The sequence below is a fragment of the Thamnophis sirtalis genome, unplaced genomic scaffold, assembly GCF_051295495.1.
Source record: "Thamnophis sirtalis isolate CommonGarterSnake01/CBP01778 unplaced genomic scaffold, rThaSir2_p1.2 scaffold_2, whole genome shotgun sequence".
Taxonomy (NCBI): Eukaryota; Metazoa; Chordata; class Lepidosauria; order Squamata; family Natricidae; genus Thamnophis; species Thamnophis sirtalis.
In genome coordinates this window covers 157,288,033-157,308,660 of record NW_028261382.1, presented here as the reverse complement: position 1 = coordinate 157,308,660, position 20,628 = coordinate 157,288,033, and the positions used below count along the sequence as shown (strand labels likewise).

The 20,628-nt window shown below is 35.3% G+C and overlaps 1 protein-coding gene across 1 annotated transcript in view; it reads right to left on the bottom strand.

Moving 5' to 3' along the window:
* The window catches only part of CDH7 (cadherin 7), a 124,078-nt gene that overhangs the window by 17,794 nt on the left and 85,656 nt on the right, over positions 1–20,628 (bottom strand). The window contains exons 5-10 of the mRNA XM_014055044.2: positions 18,071–18,238; positions 16,003–16,190; positions 10,158–10,411; positions 5,219–5,355; positions 4,328–4,449; positions 547–664 (exon numbers count right to left, since the gene is read on the bottom strand). Of these exons, the coding sequence (XP_013910519.2) occupies positions 547–664; positions 4,328–4,449; positions 5,219–5,355; positions 10,158–10,411; positions 16,003–16,190; positions 18,071–18,238 (987 nt within the window). The remainder of the gene's footprint in view (positions 1–546; positions 665–4,327; positions 4,450–5,218; positions 5,356–10,157; positions 10,412–16,002; positions 16,191–18,070; positions 18,239–20,628) is intronic.

Genomic DNA, 20,628 nt, shown 5'->3' with positions numbered 1-20,628 from the left:
AGTGATTAAGGCACCTGGCTAGAAACCAGGAGACTATGAGTTATAATCCTGCCACAGGCACAGAAACCAGCTAGGTGATTTTGGGTTAGTCAATCTATCTCAGCCTGACTTAACTCATAGGGGTGGTGTTGTGGGGGACATAGGAGGAGGAAGGAGTATTAGGTATGTTCATTGCCTTTAATTATTTGCAGGATAAAAAATAAAAAAAATCTATATCTAAATCTGAAGCCCAGTAATGTTAATGCTCTGAAGTATAATTTCATTTAGAAAAAAGAAAAGAAAAGAAAAAAATGAAAATAATTAGTTTAACAAAGGATTTGAAGCCCATCTGTTTGGCTCAAAGAGTGAAATGATTTAACTAACACCTTTTTTTTCCCTTGACAGATGATCTATAGATAAGAAATTTCTATGAGGTCTGATTGCTTTTAATTAATGTTTTTCCTGACAAATAAGTTGTCTAGATGACAGTCAGTCAGTGAAGAAATTAGAGTAGTAATGTGTTTGTTCTGAAATGTCCTTAGGCTAGAACTGTGATTGATATCTTACCTTTGTTGTCTTGTAATGTGAAGTTGTGGTTGTTTGTTGCATCTCCTACCAAACTGAAGGAAAACTGATGACCATTAGGCGGCTCATCTCTGTCAATGGCACTGATTCTTTGAATGATCTAAGGAGGGAAAAATATCATCTTCATATCAGATCTCAGTTTGTTTTCATTACAATGTAATTATTTTGTATTAAGAATACATAATTACTCATAGAGAAAATTTAAATATTAATATGACCTCAAATGTATTTTTTGTTAAAAGAATGTATATTGAAGTATTTTAACACCTCTCCTTGCTAGAAAATAACATGATAGCAATAAGATTTAGATACCGCTTCCCAGTGCATTACAGCCCTCTCTAAACGGTTTGCAGAGTCAGCATATTGACCCCAACAATCTGGGTCTTCATTTTACCCACCTCAGAATGATGGAAGGCTGAGTCAACCTTGAGCCTGGTGAGATTTGATCTGCCAAATTGCAACCAGCCAGCAGTCAGCAGAAGTAGCCTGCAGTACTGCACTCTAACCACTGCCCCAGTCAATCTCTTAATCTCTAAAACATAATATATCAGTAAAATAAATTTCACTTCCTCAGGCAGAATTTATTTCTTGAAATTGGCTCCAAGTGGTGGATCTTTTACAAAAAAAATTTTTTGAACAAAAGACAACAAAAACATTTTGAAAGGGTTTTTAGAAAGAGGCAATTTCCTCTTATATATAAATTATTGGACAATGATATTATAATTTATTAATATAATAACAAATTTATAAATTTAATTTCAGATGAATTGAATTATGGCCATTTCGATTCATACTATTATCACACATTTTAATCTTGTTATTCTAATGTGTAATCTGGACCCATTTAATGCTTTTGAGGGAAAGTATTTTCCTGAAAATACTTCAAAATCAAATTCACACTGTTTTGGGCAATGTTATCATTTCAAAGTCCAAGAGAGTAGATTAAATTATTATTTTTAAAAGAAACAAATAGGGGAAATGATAACTTTGATGGGTTCAGTGATTTTAATGAATTTTAAGAGGAAAAAATAATACTGTCGGCCAACGAAATCTTTTCTAAAGATACAAATACTCCATCAAATTGAAAGCTTAAGTTTTTGCCTAAAGGACTTTACACAAACTCAAATGTTTGAACTCTGTTATCCTGACATTTACTTATTTTCCCAAGACGTAATAACAGAGCTGATTCAAATGTATGTTGCAGACTTGCTTTTCCGCATGACAGGAGGACACCTTGAGACTCATGTATAGTCCTTAAAAGCCTTGGTGGAACCCGAGTGCCTCTCCAAAAACTCCATGCAAAGTGTATTTTTAAGTAATAAAAAAACTAAAAGTACATTATAAATAATAATAACTGCAGTAATTAATTTAGTTCACTTAAAGATCAGTCAAGACCCGAAAACATCAATCTTAAATGGAAAGATGTGGAGACTACTGATCAAAAATCGTGGAGTATGCTCGTAGCCCCATGTAAATGTTGCTATTTGTCCTGACTCTACATAATTCTTCCTCTTAGTCATCTTTTCTCTAGGACACCACTCCAGCACATCACTCATCCTGGCCAGGGATTTCCAGAGTTAGAGTCCATGCATCTTAAAGTTGCTGAAGCTGAGAAACACTGCTGTAGAGCAGCCATTCATTATTATCCTGGAGGATCCCTTTAAATAGTTTTCAAGTCTCATGGAAGTCTACTAAAAATTGCATACATTCACAATACAATTCATATCTAGCCTACACAATCCATATTTCATAAGGTTTCCCACAGCAAAGCAGCATGTGCACAGCTATGTTCCCACAAGTCAAAATTCCCAATGTTGCAAGGACTAGCTTGCATGGCACAGGAAACTCAAAAACTTATTTTTCCCCAATTCTGATCTTGTATGTATGCAGAAAAGATGAGGAGTCAATGGTGTCTTATGATACAACAGTGATACAGATGATATGACAGTGGTAGGACTAATCTCTGGGGGGGGGGGATCAGTCTGCCTATCAAGATGCGGTGGACCAGTTGCTTTTGTGGTATGGAGACAATAACTTGGTCCTTAACACCAATAAGACCAAGGAGCTTATAGTGGACTATAGAAGGAATAGATCAGACATCCAGCCCTTGGTTATCAATGGAGATCAAGTGGAGAAAGGGGCTAGTTTTAAGTTTTTGGATGTTATCATAAAAGAAGATCTGACCTGGGACTCTCACATTGTAGCACTGGTCAAAAAGGCCCAACAGAGATTAGACTATCTGAGACTTCTCAATAAACAGCAACTGAATGAAAAACTGCTGGTGACCTTCTACCGCTGCACCATAGAGAGTATTTTAACTTATTGCATCTGTGTATGGTTTGCACAGTGGCAGATAGGACAGCACTATAGAATCATTGGTTGCCCTCTCCCCTCTTTGGAAGAGTTTTATAGCTCCCACTATAAAGAAAGTTCAAAACATTCTTAAAGATCCATCTCATCCTGGGCACCGTTGTTGTTTTTTTGAACTATTACCATCTGGCAGAGGTCCAGGACAATAAAAACAAGGACAAATAGGCTGAAAAACAACTTCTATACCATAGCAGTAACTATATTGAATTCAACTGCATAGTGCAATATTAATGCAATATCAAGGGTTTTCAATAAAATTGTAAAGAATGTGAAGTTTTTATTTTATTTTTTATGTATAATGTACACTGAAGATGGCATTTAATTTCATTGTAGGAGGTGCAATGACAATAAAGTAAAATAAAGTAAAGTAAACTTACATGGCTGCTCATCTCATAAAAAAAAACTCTGCGTGACTCACAGTAATAACAGAATAACAGTGTTGGAAGCGACCTTGGAGGTCTTCTTGTCCAACCCCTGCTCAGGCAGGAAACCCTATACCATTTCAGACAAATAGATGTCCAACCTCTTCTTAAAAACTTCCAGTGTTGGAACATTCACAACTTCTGGAGGCAAGTTGTTCCACTGATTAATTGTTCTAAATTGTTTATAAATTTCTCTTTAGTTCTAGGTTGCTTCTCTCCTTGATTAGTTTCCATCTGTTGCTTTTTGTCATGCCTTCAGGTGCTCTGGAGAACAGGTTGACCTTCTCTCTTTATGGCAATGCCTTGGAACACTGCTATCATGTCACCCCTAGTCTTCATTTTCATTAAACTAGTCGTATCCAATTCAAGCAATTGATCTTTATATGTTTTAGTCTCCAGTCTCCTAATCATCTTTGTTGCTCTTCTCTTTTTACAGTCTCAACATCTTTTTTATATTGTGGTGATTCTATCCCTCTGTTAATAAGCCTAGGACTGCATTGACTTTTCATAAACTTTAAATATAATTAAGGCTCCTACTCCTCCCAAAAAATCCTGTGGAATTCCTAGAAGCTTCTCATAGGATCCTAATGTTCTCCAGGGCACTTGGTCTAGCAATTTTGACGTGTCCTTTAACTTCCCAGGAAGTGTTGTATGAACTGGAAACATTGTATAAAATAGAAACCAGAAATGTTGTATTCCTATAGGGATATCTCTAAAAGAATGGAAATGGGTTATTTTCATTGCTTAAGAAGTCTAGATGATGTTCAAAGCTGTGTGTAGTGTAGATTCACCTGTGCATTTCTGTAGTGGGATCTTGGATGATAAAGGTTTCAGACCTAATTAATGCTTATTTAGCTTCAAATCAACATGTCAGTTTTACTGCAATGAATTGATTATGTTTTAACTCGCTGTAAATCAAATCATTGTTTTGCAGAAAATATCATCAAGCTGTTTTGAATATAAATCCACACCTGGCCAGGTTCTGAATTTTCACAGACTGTTGTTTCATAATCCATAGCAAACTCAGGTGCATTGTCGTTAATATCCAGGATAGTGATGGCCACATATCCCCTCCCAATTTGTGAAGGGTTTTCTGATAAAAAGAACAGAAAGAAATTATTTTTTATCATAAACCAATTCTGCAGGTATATAATATATTCTGTATAACTGCATTAACAAAATGAAGATTGTCAGTGGAAAAAATAGTGACAAAATGCAGTATTTGCAATATCTCAACAAATCAACGACTCATTAGATATGTTCTGCTTTTATTTGCACTACCTCTTATTTACTATTTTAGATAAAAGCAAAGAAATAAACTTGGATGATAAAGCTTGTTGCATTTGATATTTTCAGTCATCACCAGCAGAATCTAATGAAGCTACTCTCTTTAACTAAGATGTAGGTATTGACATAGTAGTTACACACAGTAAATTCCAATTTGCAGTAGCAAAGTCAACTAATGAACCTCTATTATCCATAATATAAGTCAAATATAATTCTAGGGTTCCAAAGGTTTACATGATCAATCAAATCTGCAGTGTCCTTTTAATGCCATTTATTAACCAATCTATTTCTTGTCTCTGAATCCATAAAAATGATTACTGCAGTTTGCGTAAAAAAAAAACCATCTGTTTCTAAAACAACAGACACATATTTTATCCTATGATACACAGAAGTACTTTAATATACATAGAATTATCATGGAATAGAATAAATATTAACTCTTTGTATGCCACAGTTTATAACTAGAAGCCTCTATTGACATGGGTTTTAGAAAAAAAGATTCAAACTTGATTAGCTAATACAGTGAAAATCAACACTTTATAAAACTTCCATTTTTTTAAAAATTGGCAACTTACGGCTTTCCATTGCTAAAACTGTAATATTATGAACAGCATTTGTCTCTCTGTCCAATGTCTTTGCTGTGGTAATAACCCCAGTGTTGGCATCAATATTGAAATATCTTTCTAAGTCTGTATTTCGATCTATTGAATACCTGGATGAAAGATGAAAGCAAATTTTTGATGTATGTATAATTGCACATTGTTAAAAATGTTTCATTGATTTCACATTATGGTGAAAGAGTTTTTATTATTTTCCCTCTTCATCTAAATTATTTTTTGAATATGATGTTTTATTGTCTTCCTAAACTAAGGTAATACATTATACTGTGTTATCTGCTTCCGTAAAATGCACTGTGTTAGTTTAATCCCTATATTTCATAATGGTTTTGTTAAGGGAGGTCACAGGTATATTCTTGCCTTTTCTGTTATTTAATTCCTGGATACAGCAAGGGTTTTGGGGGATGGGTAAGAAGGGTACTCTACATGTGAATATAACCATGACATAAAATAGATCTGGAAATCAGCCATTTGTATTTAACCTATTCCATTTCCATCAGAGCTTGCACAGTGAGATGTAATGGGTTTAAAAAAACATTTTGGAGGCAGAAAAAGTATGGATAAGGAAATCAGAGAGCAGATCAGGCATTATATATCATCACATTTGCTCCTGGAGTTTGTCATCATACAAACTCAGGCTCTTATCACTGAACACCTTTGGCTTAAACACACTCTCTTTCTTCCTCCAAATTCTTTTGGAAGAAAATTTCAAAGCAAAAATAAACAGCAAAGAATACAGAGAGATTATCCAATGCTCACAGGTTTGGTTACCCTCATTGTAAACAGCCACGTCCTTTGAGATTCATTACAAATGATTCCAGACTTGGGTATGTTGACAGGATAATAGGATAACTCTAAATCATATTCCTGCCATCACAATAAAAGTATAAAATCAGAGTTCTCACACACTGGTAGTATGAATCATTCTACATAAAGCTTTTTGGTGTGCAGGGCAGCACTTCAAGAATGACAAAGAGCTTGTGGCATGATTTAAGCAGTAGTGGAGAAAATGGCTTAACTAGAATTTTACACAGAATCCATAATGTGATTTAAGTTCATCGGGAAAGTGAGCGAGTGAAAGAAAGGAGTAATTTAGGATGGCAACAACATTGTAATTGATTAAAACAAATGAGTAGAGAGAGAGATGTGCCTCTTTCATATAAGTTCCAGAACTTTACTAATTTTAATGAAGTCATCATTTCAGAATTTTCACCTCTTTTGGCTATGCAACAATGGGAGATATAAATGGCAGAGAAATGTAAACCTTTCATCAGCTAGTTCAACAGTCCTGACAGAAATATGGAATATTGTAAAACCATGGTTTAAAAAAGAATATGCTTCTATTTACATACAAACTTTTCACATTCTGCCAAAATTATTCCCAATCAAATAAAATGATATAGGTCAAAAGAAATAATTCAATTCAGTGTTGACCAAAAGGATGGACATTTCAGAGTTAGGAGATGAAATTGGTTGCAGGTAGCAGCCATCCAGTTGATGTTTTATATGGAAATCTATGTACATCGATGGCTCAGTCATAAATATAATTTGAAGATTCAAGAAAGTGATCTTTTTTATGTGAAACAATAAATATTGATCTTGCTGGACTTAAAAAAGAGAGATTGGAATGTAGAGTGAGATACTTTACAAACTGGCTAGCATAGCTAACACTAAACCCTTGTCATATTTTTTTCTTACAATTATTGCAGTTTTTAAAAAGAACATTTCAGAAAAGTAACTGGGACAGCTGGATTCTTACAACTTGTATTAAAAATTTGCAAAAAGTTATACAATCTTCCTATTTTGCAACCTCTCTTGCTGTTTATTGCCCTATTTGGTTTGTCTAGTGTTCATTTTAAACAACTATCTTTTCTCTAGTTATGTAGGTTGGATCTACAATCATTTAGTCATGTATGTGCATGCTACTTTTCCCCTCTAAGGCCACATAATTACAAACCAAAAGAGACTAATGAGCAACTATTAGCAATTAGAATTAAATTTGAAAAAAATGAGGACATTAGATGATAACTTATAAAACTTGAAAAATATATAACCATAACTAATGTTAAAACTAAAAAGCTGTGGTGGCAAAGTGGTTAGAATGCAGTACTGTGGGCTAAATCACTGCTCACTCCAGGAGTTCAATTCTGAATGGCTCAAGGTTGACTCAGCCTTCCATCCTTCCAAGGTCGGTAAAATGACGACCCAGACTGCTGGGGGCAATATGCTGAGAGAGGGCTGTAAAACACTGTGAAGCAGTATGTAAGTCTAAGTGCTATTGCTACTGCTAAAATTCATTTTACAAAACAGAAAGATAAAGAGTTTATTAAATAACATAAATATTCCAATCTAGGGTATATTCTGTCTGGGCTTCTGAATCTTGCAGAACAATTTTATTTTTGATCATTTTTAACAGATTCATTATCATAGAAGCTTTACATCATTCTGTCTGAAATGTATAACTATTAGCAGAAATGCTGTGATTAAAATGTATCATCTATGTCAAACTAGTGGCCCACAGGCCAGATACATCATATGCAGGCCATGCCCATCACAGCTCTGTGAATGGGAAAAACATCACAAAATGTCATGATGGCAATGTTACACAGTGAGTTTGACACCTGTGACCTAGAGAGACTAAATTATTTGAGATATTCTGGTTTGTTTGTTTGTTTGTTTGTTTATTTATTTATTTATTTATTTATTTATTTATTTATTTATTTATTTATTTATTTATTTATTTATTTATTTATTTATTTATTTATTTATTTAATTTGTATGCCGCCCACTCTCAAAGAGACTCAGGGTGGCTTTTGGTAACAGCATTCTGATTTGATTTTTGCTACTCTTTCTTTAAGCAGTATCATATAAGCAACAAACACAGTGCTCTTGGAGTTTTCATATAGTAATTCATAATCTCATTTATTTTGAGCTTGTGAATTATTATGTTTCTTAATGAAAATGTTCAATTTTTGTCAAAAATGTACATTGAGATAGGTAACATGCAGTAAAGGGCTACCATAATTGCTAATCCATATGTGCTGGATTTGAATTCCCATAAATACATACAAGACTGCAACAACAAGATATGTTCTATATACCTTCAAAGCTTTAATATCCTTTGCCAACATTCTTTGAATCATGGGTGCTTTGCTGAATTATTTTGTTTTATAGGAATTTGTTGTGTATACTTTTAATTGGTATGGTTTGGCTTGCTTTAAATTCTCCCACTAAGGATAATTTTAAAGAAAAAGCTTCATTTACTGATTAACCAATTTAGTTTAAATCAGTTTGCAGAAAGCTGGAATGTTACTTCCAGCCTAAATTAATTATTTTTATTTTTCTGCTAGAATTCCAAGAGTATTTCTGCAATAATAGTACATTAATCTGTTTCATTTTAGTGCCTGTTTGTTATATCTTGTGAATGTATTCTAATATTTGGCCAGGAATGCCAAACTTGTAAAAAAGCTTCATGGTCAGCACCAGAGATATTGCTGGTCATTTTATAATATAATCATTCTTGAGAGGTCCAAGTAGATGGAATTTAATTTCTGGTCAGCTTTTAACCCTTTAAGTTAATTACTATTGTGCAGTATTGCTAATAAACTGTCACAATTGTGCATTTTCTTGAGAAACATTCAACTGATTGTAAGTAATCTAATAACATTGTTTCAAGCATTTTGTGCTTATCGTTTTCAAAACAAATATCAGTTTTGGCTCAAATGAAGCGTTAAGAACCTGCCATTTCTAAGTTACAATTGCATAGCTATCAGAACCTTTCTGCTCTTACATTCAACAGTACTTTGAGTTAAATTATTTTGAAGAAGTTCCTTTTCAGCCAATCTAATATCGCAAACTAAAATTCACACACAAAATAAGGACTTCACACACACTATACACATACATATTCATATGCATAATAGAATTTTTTTGAAGAATAAATACAGAAGCAATATCCAGGACTGATTTTGTTTCTAGAAATAGTCTGTCTGTGAATAGCGGCTCGTATAATTTAGAGAGAACAAAAGCTATGGTTTGTGGATAATGAGAAATTCTTGTCATCTGTGGAATATTTTCTTCAGATTTCATTTATGATGCATGTTGTTCCTCTCCCTGTATTATACAAATGCCACAAAACCATTGCATTTAGCCTAGAATACTGATGAAGTTGTATTTACCTATTCAAATGTTTATAAATTGCTGTGCCCCAAAGAATTAAACCTATTTGCAATTACAACAGAAAAGCAAATTAATATTATGCAGATTTAGCTGCTTCCGCCTCTTAACAGTTTAGTGAACTGCACATTTATAAAGATCTTTGGTATTCCCTGCACAGTCCTTGTTAATATACTTGTGCACAATTTTAAAGTGAAATGGAACTTTGTTTCGGTTGATCAAATCACGGTCATGTTCTCCCTCCCTCCCTCCATCCCTCCCTCTCTCTCTCTCTCTACACACACACACACACACACAGAGAGAGAGAGAGAGAGAGAGAGAGAGAGAGAGGGAGGGAGGGAGGGAGGGAGGGAGGGAGGGAGGGTGGGAGGGAGGGAGGGAGGGAGGGAGATAGAATCCCTCCCTCCCACCGCCCTCTCTTTCTCTGCATATGTCTGATTGTGGGTGCATGTGTGTGGCTGTTTGGGAGATATATTTTAGAACACTGTCCCAATTCCTAAAGAATTCTCCAACTTTGGGATTATAAAGGAAGAAAATAAATGGACAGAATAGAAATATCTCTCCAACTGAACTGACCAAGGTTTTCTACTTGCAAATACTCCTGTAAGAAAAGCAACAAATAACAGGAATAAATAAATGAAAAGAATATGCAGTTGAATACCCTGAAAACAAACAAACAAACAAACAAACAAACAAAAATGGAAATGAGCTATTAAATTACCTGACAGGACTGTTAGATGCATCTGGATCATGGGCTGCTACAGTACCAATAATAGTGCCTACTTTGGCTGCTTCAGATACCACCATGCTATACGAAAGTGAACTAAACATGGGTGGCTCGTCTACATCCTCCACAATAATCTTGACTGTTGTCACATCATTGAATGGTCCAAGGCTTAAGAAGCGGGCATCTACCTGCTTATTGGCTGCTTCAATTCTCAGCGTGTAGCTGGTCTTTGTTTCGAAATCCAGCTCCTAAAAATGGCAAAGTTCAATTAGCAAAGTCTTTGATTTATGACTACTCAAGAATACACAGGTTTCTCCCATCTTTGGATGCAAAAATGTCAGTCTTTCCAACTGACCTAAGAAAATTTATGTAAAATAAGTTTTTACAATTCCAAATGAATTTTTTGCAATCAATTCAAGATCCTTGAATATGGTATTGAGAAGTTTATGCCGGAGAGAACTGGAGTGAACTGGAAGTATTTCCAAGATGAATAATTCTGCTGCTTTCAGTCCCATATCCATCAAACTAATGAATGTCCTATCAATGTAAAGGATTATGGTGCCATATAGAAATTCTCAACCTCTAGAAATTCTTACAGGGAAACTTTCCATTAAAATGGCTGCATGATGATATAATCATATTACATAGAGTGGGTAATAGTTTGTGCTGATAAGTAAATTGCATTTGTTTTCATCATTCATTTTCTGAGTTACTATATGTTGGTTTGAAATAATTACTACTTGGTGATTTCCTCTATTTTTACATACCTGCGAGTTTGTTTTGTGTGGGATGGGCAAATTAGTAATTAGATTCCATACACTATTAATGAATAATTACATGCATAATAATATTTTCTAAATATGCAGAACTAGATATGAATGATATGAATCAGCTGCATGGAAACTGATTGAAATACCGCTAATCTCAGAATCAAACATGAAAATTAGACTGATTAAGAATGCCGATCGCTCTTACTGAAATTCAGAATGTTATAATGGAAGAAACAGACAAGGACAAGTTGCATGACAGACAAGGTCAAATCCAAGAACACAGATTCACAATTGTTTGACAGCTTGTTTTTTCAGTTCACGGTCATTGAGCACATTCAGAAAAGACAGGCACCAACCTCTATGGTTTCTTGTGGATGTGCCTGCACATGCTGACTTACCCCCATGCCCGACATGCCTTGCCAATAACTGTGGATACCTTGTTTAGAGTTTTAAGATTCTAGAATCATCTTCTAGCACTGCCACTAATATGAAAGCAAATCTAAACTATGTGAATTATTCCTTTTTGTTAGCCTGATTATGCAAATCTGCTCTTCTATGATTCTACTACCATGTGTTGGAAGTAGATCTGAAGCACACAAACTTGTAATATAAACAAAGACAATGAAATGAAATGTGCCATACCTATAATTTCCTATTTTGAGTAATGTTTTTTCCCTCTTTTGAATCAGAAAAGGGTGTGTCATGCTGATAATCTTATCTCTTATTATTACTGGGATTGATGTGCACTATCTGGAAAGGTCTTGAAAATTATCCAATTACTATTGTTATTAAAAAGAATATACTTATTTTAATATCTGAAATGCAAATTATGAAACCCACTTAATGACTCAATCCATTAGAAAGCACTCAGAGCACAGTATCATAACAAAATATGAAGTTTCATCACTTCAGTAAAGAATATTATTCTCTTAGATATTTTTCTTCCTCTTTCAAGAGCTCAATATAGAAGACAGAACACAACACATGAAATCAAGGTGGTGAACTTTAATATACTGAACAATAAAGGGGTCAGGGAGGCAGAGGCTATTTCAACCTCAGTAGACCTTCAGTCTTGATACAGAAAATTTTCTTTTCAAGTGTTCTGAGACCAAAATAAAACACATTTGCAATGAGACTTTAGTTTTAAAATAGAATAAAATATGGAACCATTTCAAGTTTTTGTTCTTAAAGGATACACTAAACTTAGAATGCTCATAAGAAACATGTAAGGAAGTGGTGGGGGGGTGTTTGTTTTGTTCGTAACTTAAAGTAAAATGTTTCTCATTTTGTGCATAATCTTAATTTGATGTTTCATCGCAATCTTATTCATTAATACTATAGTAAGTTATGATCATGATGTCACACCTTTATTGTAGCTTTTAATTTGTTTAAATCAGACATAAATACAGTTATCTTTTATAACTACTATTATGCATAAGACTTCTAACATATTTAATGTAATATATTGATTCATCACAGGGACTGTTCCAACTTTAAGATTAAAAGATTCCACTACAAGTTTCTTACTTAAGTTCATAGATGTCAAATAATGAAATGCATAAATATCCATTCTATTTTAGCTACTGTATAGTCATTTGACAACTGCTCATCTAGGGCACTTCCATATTCAACAAATTATTTGGTGGCTGCCATTGAAAACATTCCAAATGCTTTCCACACTCCATTTGTTTTTGCTTGGTCCACCATATCCAGCAGAAATGGAGTGCAGCAGTGAAATTCTCTGAAGTCTGCTACTGGTTCAGTGAGTTTGCTACTGAGTGTGCACTTTGAGTGCATGTGCGCCTGAGGCGCGTCCACGCAGCGCCAAAAAAGAAACATTTTGAAGCTTTCCGAGTCTGCAAAGGTAAGTAGAACAGTTATGGGGAGGAATCTGCTGTGCCACACGATTTAGATTAGCTAGAAAGCAGGAAATCTGATGATTCTAGCTAATATAAATCACGCGTCACAGCTGATCATCGGAAATACTGGTTTGCCCAAGCTGGTAGCATTGTTTTACTATTGGTTCGGGTGAACCAGTTCAAACAGGTAGCATTTCACTCTTGAACAGAGTGCTCAGTCCTTTTTATCAAACAGTGTTATCTTTTTGCACCGTGGAGATAGGTCTTCATGAGACAGTGCCTGCCCTAAGAACAGTACCCCTCTGAAAATCCAGATGGCCTCTTCCCTGTTAGCTTTCCATAAGGTCCTGGCTGTTTCCGCAGGGATTTGGTCCAGGAGGTAAAGAATGTGATGCTGCTGCTGATGTGATTTGAGAGAGATGGAGCCATCGTGGTATTTTTGTTGTGCTTTTTGTTTTAATCATTCTACTCTATCTAGAGATTCTTATGAGATGGGCTGATATGATTCAATGTCATATCATAATAATCAGTGTCAGTTTATTGTACTGGTTAAGGTATCAGATTAGAAACTGGGAGACCAGTTTCTGGTCCCATCTTGGCACAAAACGGGCTGGGTAACCTTGGAAAAATCACTCTCAACTCTAGAAAGGAAGCAATGGCAAAGCATTTTCATACAGTTGCTGATCAGTAGAAACTGCTAGGTGCTATAGGTACCATTTTCTCACTGCACCAAGTACTGCTGAGCGGAGAAAAGGAGAGATTAGCTTGATTTGGTTGATGGGCCTTTCAGACTCAATTGCTGATTTAACAAATTTGATCTAAAATAAGCATTGTATTGATTTCCTTGTACATAGCATTACTGTAACATCCTAGAATAGATATCAAAGTAAAATTCAAATTAAAGCAATACTCTGGGTTACAATGTAAGGATACTATTCCATAAACGTTTTTCTATTTAAACTTTGAATTAAAAATAATTCATGTACTTTGATACTAATTATCATCAAGTTAGTCTTTGGATTACTGCAACTAAAATATGGGTTTGAGATACGTACAGTATAATAGCAAATAACAACTATCCTGAAGGTTAAAGGGAAAATTGCATTTTCTAATTCTTTAGTATGGTGAATAATGCTTGAAGGCTTCCTTCATATCTATCTTCTAGTTTTATCTCGTTAAATCTTCACCTCATCTACTTTTCCAGACATCAATTTTAATACTCATACAGATAAAATGATAAATTTTAAATAATGTAATTTATATCACATTTTCATTTCCAAAGTGATGTGGGCTATCTCTGAATACTGTTCAATCTTGTAAACATGTTTGAATTAGACTTTTGCTTCATTTTATTAATATTTAAAATTCAAATAGTACTAAATTCTCTAATAAAGAACTGAGTCCCATACTGTAGAAATGCATTTTTAACATTTTTAGACAACTTGTTCTTGGATTGTATAAAACATGCTTTGTCTATTTGTCTGTAAATTTAGAATCGGAATTGACAGCAATATGATCAGCAACCTAGCATACCTTTATCTCTGCACTTTTCATTAATTTGTAAAATTGTAAAAAAAGTGGAAATAGTCAGTGTGTACCAGTGGTGGGTTTCAATTTTTTTAGAACCTATTCGGTAGGTGTGGCCTGTTTTGTGGGAGTGGTTCAGCAATCATGTGACCAGGTGGGCATGACCAACTTGGAAAATGTGGTGAAACTCACGTAACAAAGCTCTTGCTTAGCAACCAAAATTTTGGGCTCAATTGTGGTCATAAGTTCTCTCTCTCTCTTTCTCTCTCTCTCTCTCTTTCCTTCTCTCTCTCTCCCTTTTTCTTTCTTTCATATCTTTTACCCACTTCCTGTTTTCTTCCTTTCTTTCCTTCTTTCTCTTTCTCTCTATCTTTCTTTCTCTCTTTTTTCTCTCCCTGTCTCTTCCTTCCTTGTGTGTATTTCTCCCACTTCCTTCCTTCCTTCCTTTCTCTCTTTCTCTCTCTCTCTCCCTCTTCCCCTTCTCTCGCACACACATCCCTTAAATTATATTCATAGATATATTTTATGAACTAAAACTGGTGTCCAATAAATCCTATGATCACGGCATTCTGTGTCAATTCACAGAGCTCCCAATTCAGCCTCTTACTGCTCTGGGGGTTAACCGCATATGGTTAGTCGTCCTGTTATCTCTTATCATTGGTTCCCACCTTTTTAGCAGAGCGGCAGAGAGTGCTAATTTCAAATGGCTTTTTTCCCTTTTGCCGAAACCCTATTTCTCTGCTGCTCGATGGGTGACCTGGTGGGTGTCCGAAGGTGTTGGGCATGCCACAGAAGGCATGCATGTCATGCACACACACCACTTTCTGCAATGCAAGGTGCATGTGTAAGGGAAACTGGATCAGCTGAGAGGCATAAAAGAAGCCTCTCTTACTCTGCTGCCGCGGCTTGCAAAGACGGCGTGGATGATGGCTGATGCTCCCCCCTCACCGCTTTCCTGGCCAGCCACTCAGCCAGGCAGGGCTGCAGCCAGCTGGATGCAGTAAATGAAGAGAGCATTGGCCAGCATCCCCACCTCCTTCCTTTGTTTGTTGTCTCTGTTTCCTTGGTTGCCTCTGTTTCTCAGCTCGCAGCTCGCAAAGGAAGGAAGCGGCGATGCTGGTTGGCGCTCTCTTCATTTACTGTGGCCCGCGGTGTGCAGTGTGTGTGTGTGTGTGTGTGTGAGACAGCCGCCTCGTTTCCAATGAAGGGGGTGGGGAATCCATTTCCTCCCTCTGCATGGATTCCCCATCCCCTTCATTGGAAACGTGCGGCTCTCAAAGAGAAGAGAGCGTGCACCACATGGGCTTCTTCCAATTCTTCATTCCGGCAAAGGAAGTGGGTGGGTGGGGCAAGCCTGGTCCGGACAAGCAGGGTAAGTGAGTGAGTAGCAACTGGGCGGGCAGGCAGGGGAAGCAAGCAAGCGGCAACTGGGTGGATGGGTGGAGCAAGGGGGGGCAGGCCAGGGGAGGGAGCGTTCCGGTATGGGCCTCCGGAAGAACGAGTATGAGAAAGCACACTAAATTTCACTGACCAGTACGCCTGTACCAGTCCGTACCGACCCGTATTGGCTGAAACCCACCCCTGGTGTGTACACTAAAATACATTTTAGTGACATTATAGTCTAGTTAAATACTTTATCTATTACCGAATTCCAAAGCAGCCCAAAAAATAAACCAATCTTACCTTTTGTATCATAATAATTCCTTCTTGTGTCTCCTTGTCCACTAAAATTTTGAAAACACCCAAGCCATCACCATCCACAATCTTATATTCCATTTCAGCATTAACCCCTATATCAGCATCTGCAGCCTTTAATCTAGCCACCATTGAAGCCAAAGGAAGTGATTCTGGAACATTATATTGGTACGATCCTATAAAATTAAAAGTGATTAGTGAATCTTTATGGTTCATACATCTAATAATCTATTACCTTCTTTAGTTAACCATAACTAAAATGAGTGCAGTTTTGAAGCAGTGTATTTTGTTTCCATAAGTCCATCTAGGGTTCTCCGCATCTTTTACGCCAACATTACTCCTTCTATACTACAAAGGCACTATGTATAATACACTATGGAAAAAATACCTAACCCATCAGATGGTCTGGAACTGGAACATCCAGAATTACTGTCTAAAAGGGGGAATTCCCAGGAATAAACACAAGCAGTTTATACTTCTTAATATCTCTAAAGGGAAAAAAATTCTTTAGGGGAAATTTGAGGATGGGGGAGATAGCCAAGTATGTAATAGCAGTATTGTCTGCTCTGGGCTCTCAGTAGGATTTAATTATATGAGAAAGATAGTGATCTGTCCCCCTTTATGTAAAACTACATAATGAACACAAGGGATTATTTTTGTTGATTTATTGACAGTTCACTGGAGTGCCACAATCAACTCTTATGATTAATTTTTGGAATAAAAGGTGGAAGGTATGGATTTTTGTGATGGCATATTAATATTTTCTGTTCTTTTAATTCAGTTTACATTTCTTTGAGAATATTGATGCACACATTCATTGCTGAAAATAATGCCTAACCTAAAGTTTCTGTCAAAGGGAAAGCTACTTCCAATGGCATTTTAGCTCCTATAGGCCTCAAATCACTGAAGAAAAATAATTTATAATAAATGAATTTGTAGAATCACAGATAAATCTACAGTGTCTTAAGGAGACAATTTTTCCATGTCAAATAATTGAGATAAATTCTAGTCTTGTTCTGTATTGGATTTTCTTGTGTCTCAAACTGAAATTGATCAGATTACAGATTAAGAAAACAAAAACTGACACCACAAAGCATTCCACTTCCAGAAATTGAATCCATTGCATTTTATTATTTGTCTAAGTAATTTAAGATGGGTAAAAATAATAATTCCATTTTCTTTTCCACTTGTAAAGATACTAGTTTTAATAATTTGTATATATTCTGCACATTAAGGTAACCTTCTTTTGCAATGGGACTATTAAGAAAAGCAGGGAAATATAATTCTTTTGAAAAATAGGATAACTGAAATGTGGAAGCAGACTTCTTTTTCTTATTTGATTTAGCTATAAAACAGTTCTGGTTTTCTCCATATTGATTTTTCCCCTTCCTTCCTTCCTTCCTTCCTTCCTTCCTTCCTTCCTTCCATCCATCCATCCATCCATCCATCCATCCATCCATCCATAAGAGACCATAAGAACAAGACTCAAATGAAAAACCAGTTTTGAGACTTTTGGGTTTCCAAAAGATAAGTTGTTACGAATATTAGGGAGTTTTGAAACAAAAGAAAAGGGCAAATATCAGAGTTACATTGTTGGATAATAACCAATTCAAAGTAGAGGGTTGAGTGACAATTGATATTTGCTTTATATTCCAAAATAAATTTTACTATCATCATTGGCATTTCATATTTCTCTAAATCCATGCCATTCTGTCTTCAGTGGCAATTAGGAGATATGAATCCTCAAAGAAAATATATTTGGATGATTCAAGGAAACATTAAGAACTCTGCATTATCAGGATTTATAAAAAAAATCTCATACTATATCACTAATAACATCTTTGTATTTCTGTATATAAAAAACAATGCACAGCTGTTGTCTGTAATCAGCATTTTCTATAAGAAACAGCTAAAGAAGCTGAAAGAAATTTAATTCATAATTTGGCTGAAAATTAATTTCAGCCATTAAATAGCTGAATTTTAGCCATTCTAGTAGCATACCAATATAAATTTATTACTGTGCAAATTACTTTTAATTATCACTATAGAAACTTACTGCGTGGAAATCGTGGAGGATTATCATTGACATCAGTCAGGGTAACAGTGACAGATGTGGTCCCAGAAAGACCCCCATTCTGACCAACCATATCCTTGGCTTGAATGACAAGCAAATATTGGTCTTTTGCTTCTCTGTCCATATTGGGAAGTGCAGTCTTGATAATACCTAAAGTATACAAAAATAGTACATAAAGTAGTGGTAACCATCTTGTCAGTTACTAAGCATGAACATACAGCAGCAACATTTGCATTGTATCCCCCCTCTCCCTCCCCAAAAGCATAATACAAAATTCTGGGCTACCATGACTTTAAATTATCATGTATTTCAGTGAGCATCATTCAGAAAGTGTGTACTTATATTAAACAATCATTAATTTTAAATATCCAGCAAAGGATATAGAGTCTTTCTCTTGCCCAGTATACTGTATATGACCAAATGATCATCAACCTTTTATCTCCAGAACTTCTTTTAAGGCCAATCAGGTTTATTAGTCCTACTTTACTGTTGCTGATTTTCTTGCTAGCCTTATTTGTTTTGTTTCACTCTTCCGTAACATTATTTATCTTTCCCATACTTAATGTTCTTTCTTTTGTCTATGTTTTAAATGACATATGCACCACTTTTTTTAAAAAAAAATGTGGGTCACATCCCACAGACTAGGGCTGGGACAAAGAAGTAGATGATTTAATTTAATATTAAAACCAAAATTTCAAAATACAGTCAATATTATCACTTCCTAGGCATTAACTATTTTTTCCTTTGTCATGTTAACATGTTGTGTACCACTGCTTTAATAACATTAAAGAAAAAGAAAATAATGATTCATAAAATGACCCATTTTTTGCTTGGTTGTCAACCAAATATAGGCTATACCAGTTAAAAGACTAACACTGTACATAATACATGTTTTAATTCATGCACCTTAAAATTAAGCTCCCATAACTAAATAGAATATTCTCAATATAACTAGAACTGCTATGAATACTTGCCATACTTTAGTTTTCATTCCATCTGCCCCAAATTCCTATATTTGTGAATGCAGCTGAAGAATATAAGAGCCCTGTTGTTGGTCAGGTCAGGCCAACAACTCACTTAGCTCAATGTTGTGTTACACAAGGTCCACCCATAAGCATTCAGGAAGCTTATAAGTACATTGAGATTCCCATTCTTTAAAAATTGAAAACTTGCAGTGCTTGAAACTATACAGTTACAGTATCTGCCATGCTGTTAAACTGCAAATTTGAATAGTCCAAATTTAAGATCTGAACACTCAAAGGATTGGGGAATACATTATTGCATGAACATTCAAAATAAACAGTTCCAATATTCTGCAAAGTTAATAGTAATGGGAGGGGGGAGCTGAAGTTTTGGGGAAAAAATTGAAGGGCCCTTGCAGTCCTTAGACTTTGAAGTGTCAAAACTCCAAAAGACTGTTTTATTTCTATAATGTTAAAAGCTTCTGTCAATAACGTACAGTGACAGTTGAGAGACACACCATACAACGGTGTGGATACTTTGGGTTCAATGAGTTACTGCCCTCAAATGGATTATGCCTGGTACAGAAGTTATTTCATTTTTTTAAGGTAGTCATTGGATACAGCAAATAAATTCTTTGTCTCAATCTCTGAGATTTTCACTACTCAAAGTTGCTTACTTTAAGGCTTTTCTAGTGAATTGTAAAAAGAAAAAAGGAAAGAAAAAAGAAATAAGATCACATAATGAGGATGTTGCAAACTGGCATGTGTCTTGAGTTTTTTCAATGCTACAGTGTAAACAAGATGGGACTAATAAAAATTAGGTAACCCTGTAAACATCTATGGCAAGAAACTGTAAGAGTTGCAATTCCTCTCAACAAAACAAGGAAAGACATTACATTCCTACTTCCATTACAGTCTATGCACACACAGAGACTGATTTGTTAAACAGAAGTAGTCAAAGCCTTTTTCTCTGCCATCAAAGTGACAACATGGAAGAACAATAGCATTTATCATTCTGTTGCCAAACTCCCATGCTGCCAAAACGAGTTTCTTAAGAATCCCAAACCATAAATGACCCAGTACAATCTTTGGTGCTATTAATAATCTGGTGCCATGCTGTGCATTTAAATGAAGCTATTCTAAATTAGCTAATATCTTAAAAATAAAACAAAGCAAAATCACTCACTATAATTAGAGAACTTTGATGTAGTAGCTGAAGCACTGTATTGTCTGAAGCAGTTTTTGAGCTATCCATTTGGCCATCTCTTTGTCACTGGTAATTACTCTTTGAAATTTAAAAGAAGAGGGAAGAAAGGAACAGAACAACTGTTCTGTTACCATTCAACTATGTAGATAAACATTGGGCAATTAAATATCTCTCCTTTAACTAGGAAGGTTTTCATATTGTTATACAGTACAGCAGGCAGAGATATAAGATTTTATCTCACCATTGTTCCATGTCACCAGTTAAGAAAAGACAAAATGTATGATCAGCTAAGATGCATTGGCCTTCTGTAACATCCTTGATATTTATAAACTCTAGATCCAAATGTACTTCTTTCTGCTTTTTTTGAATTC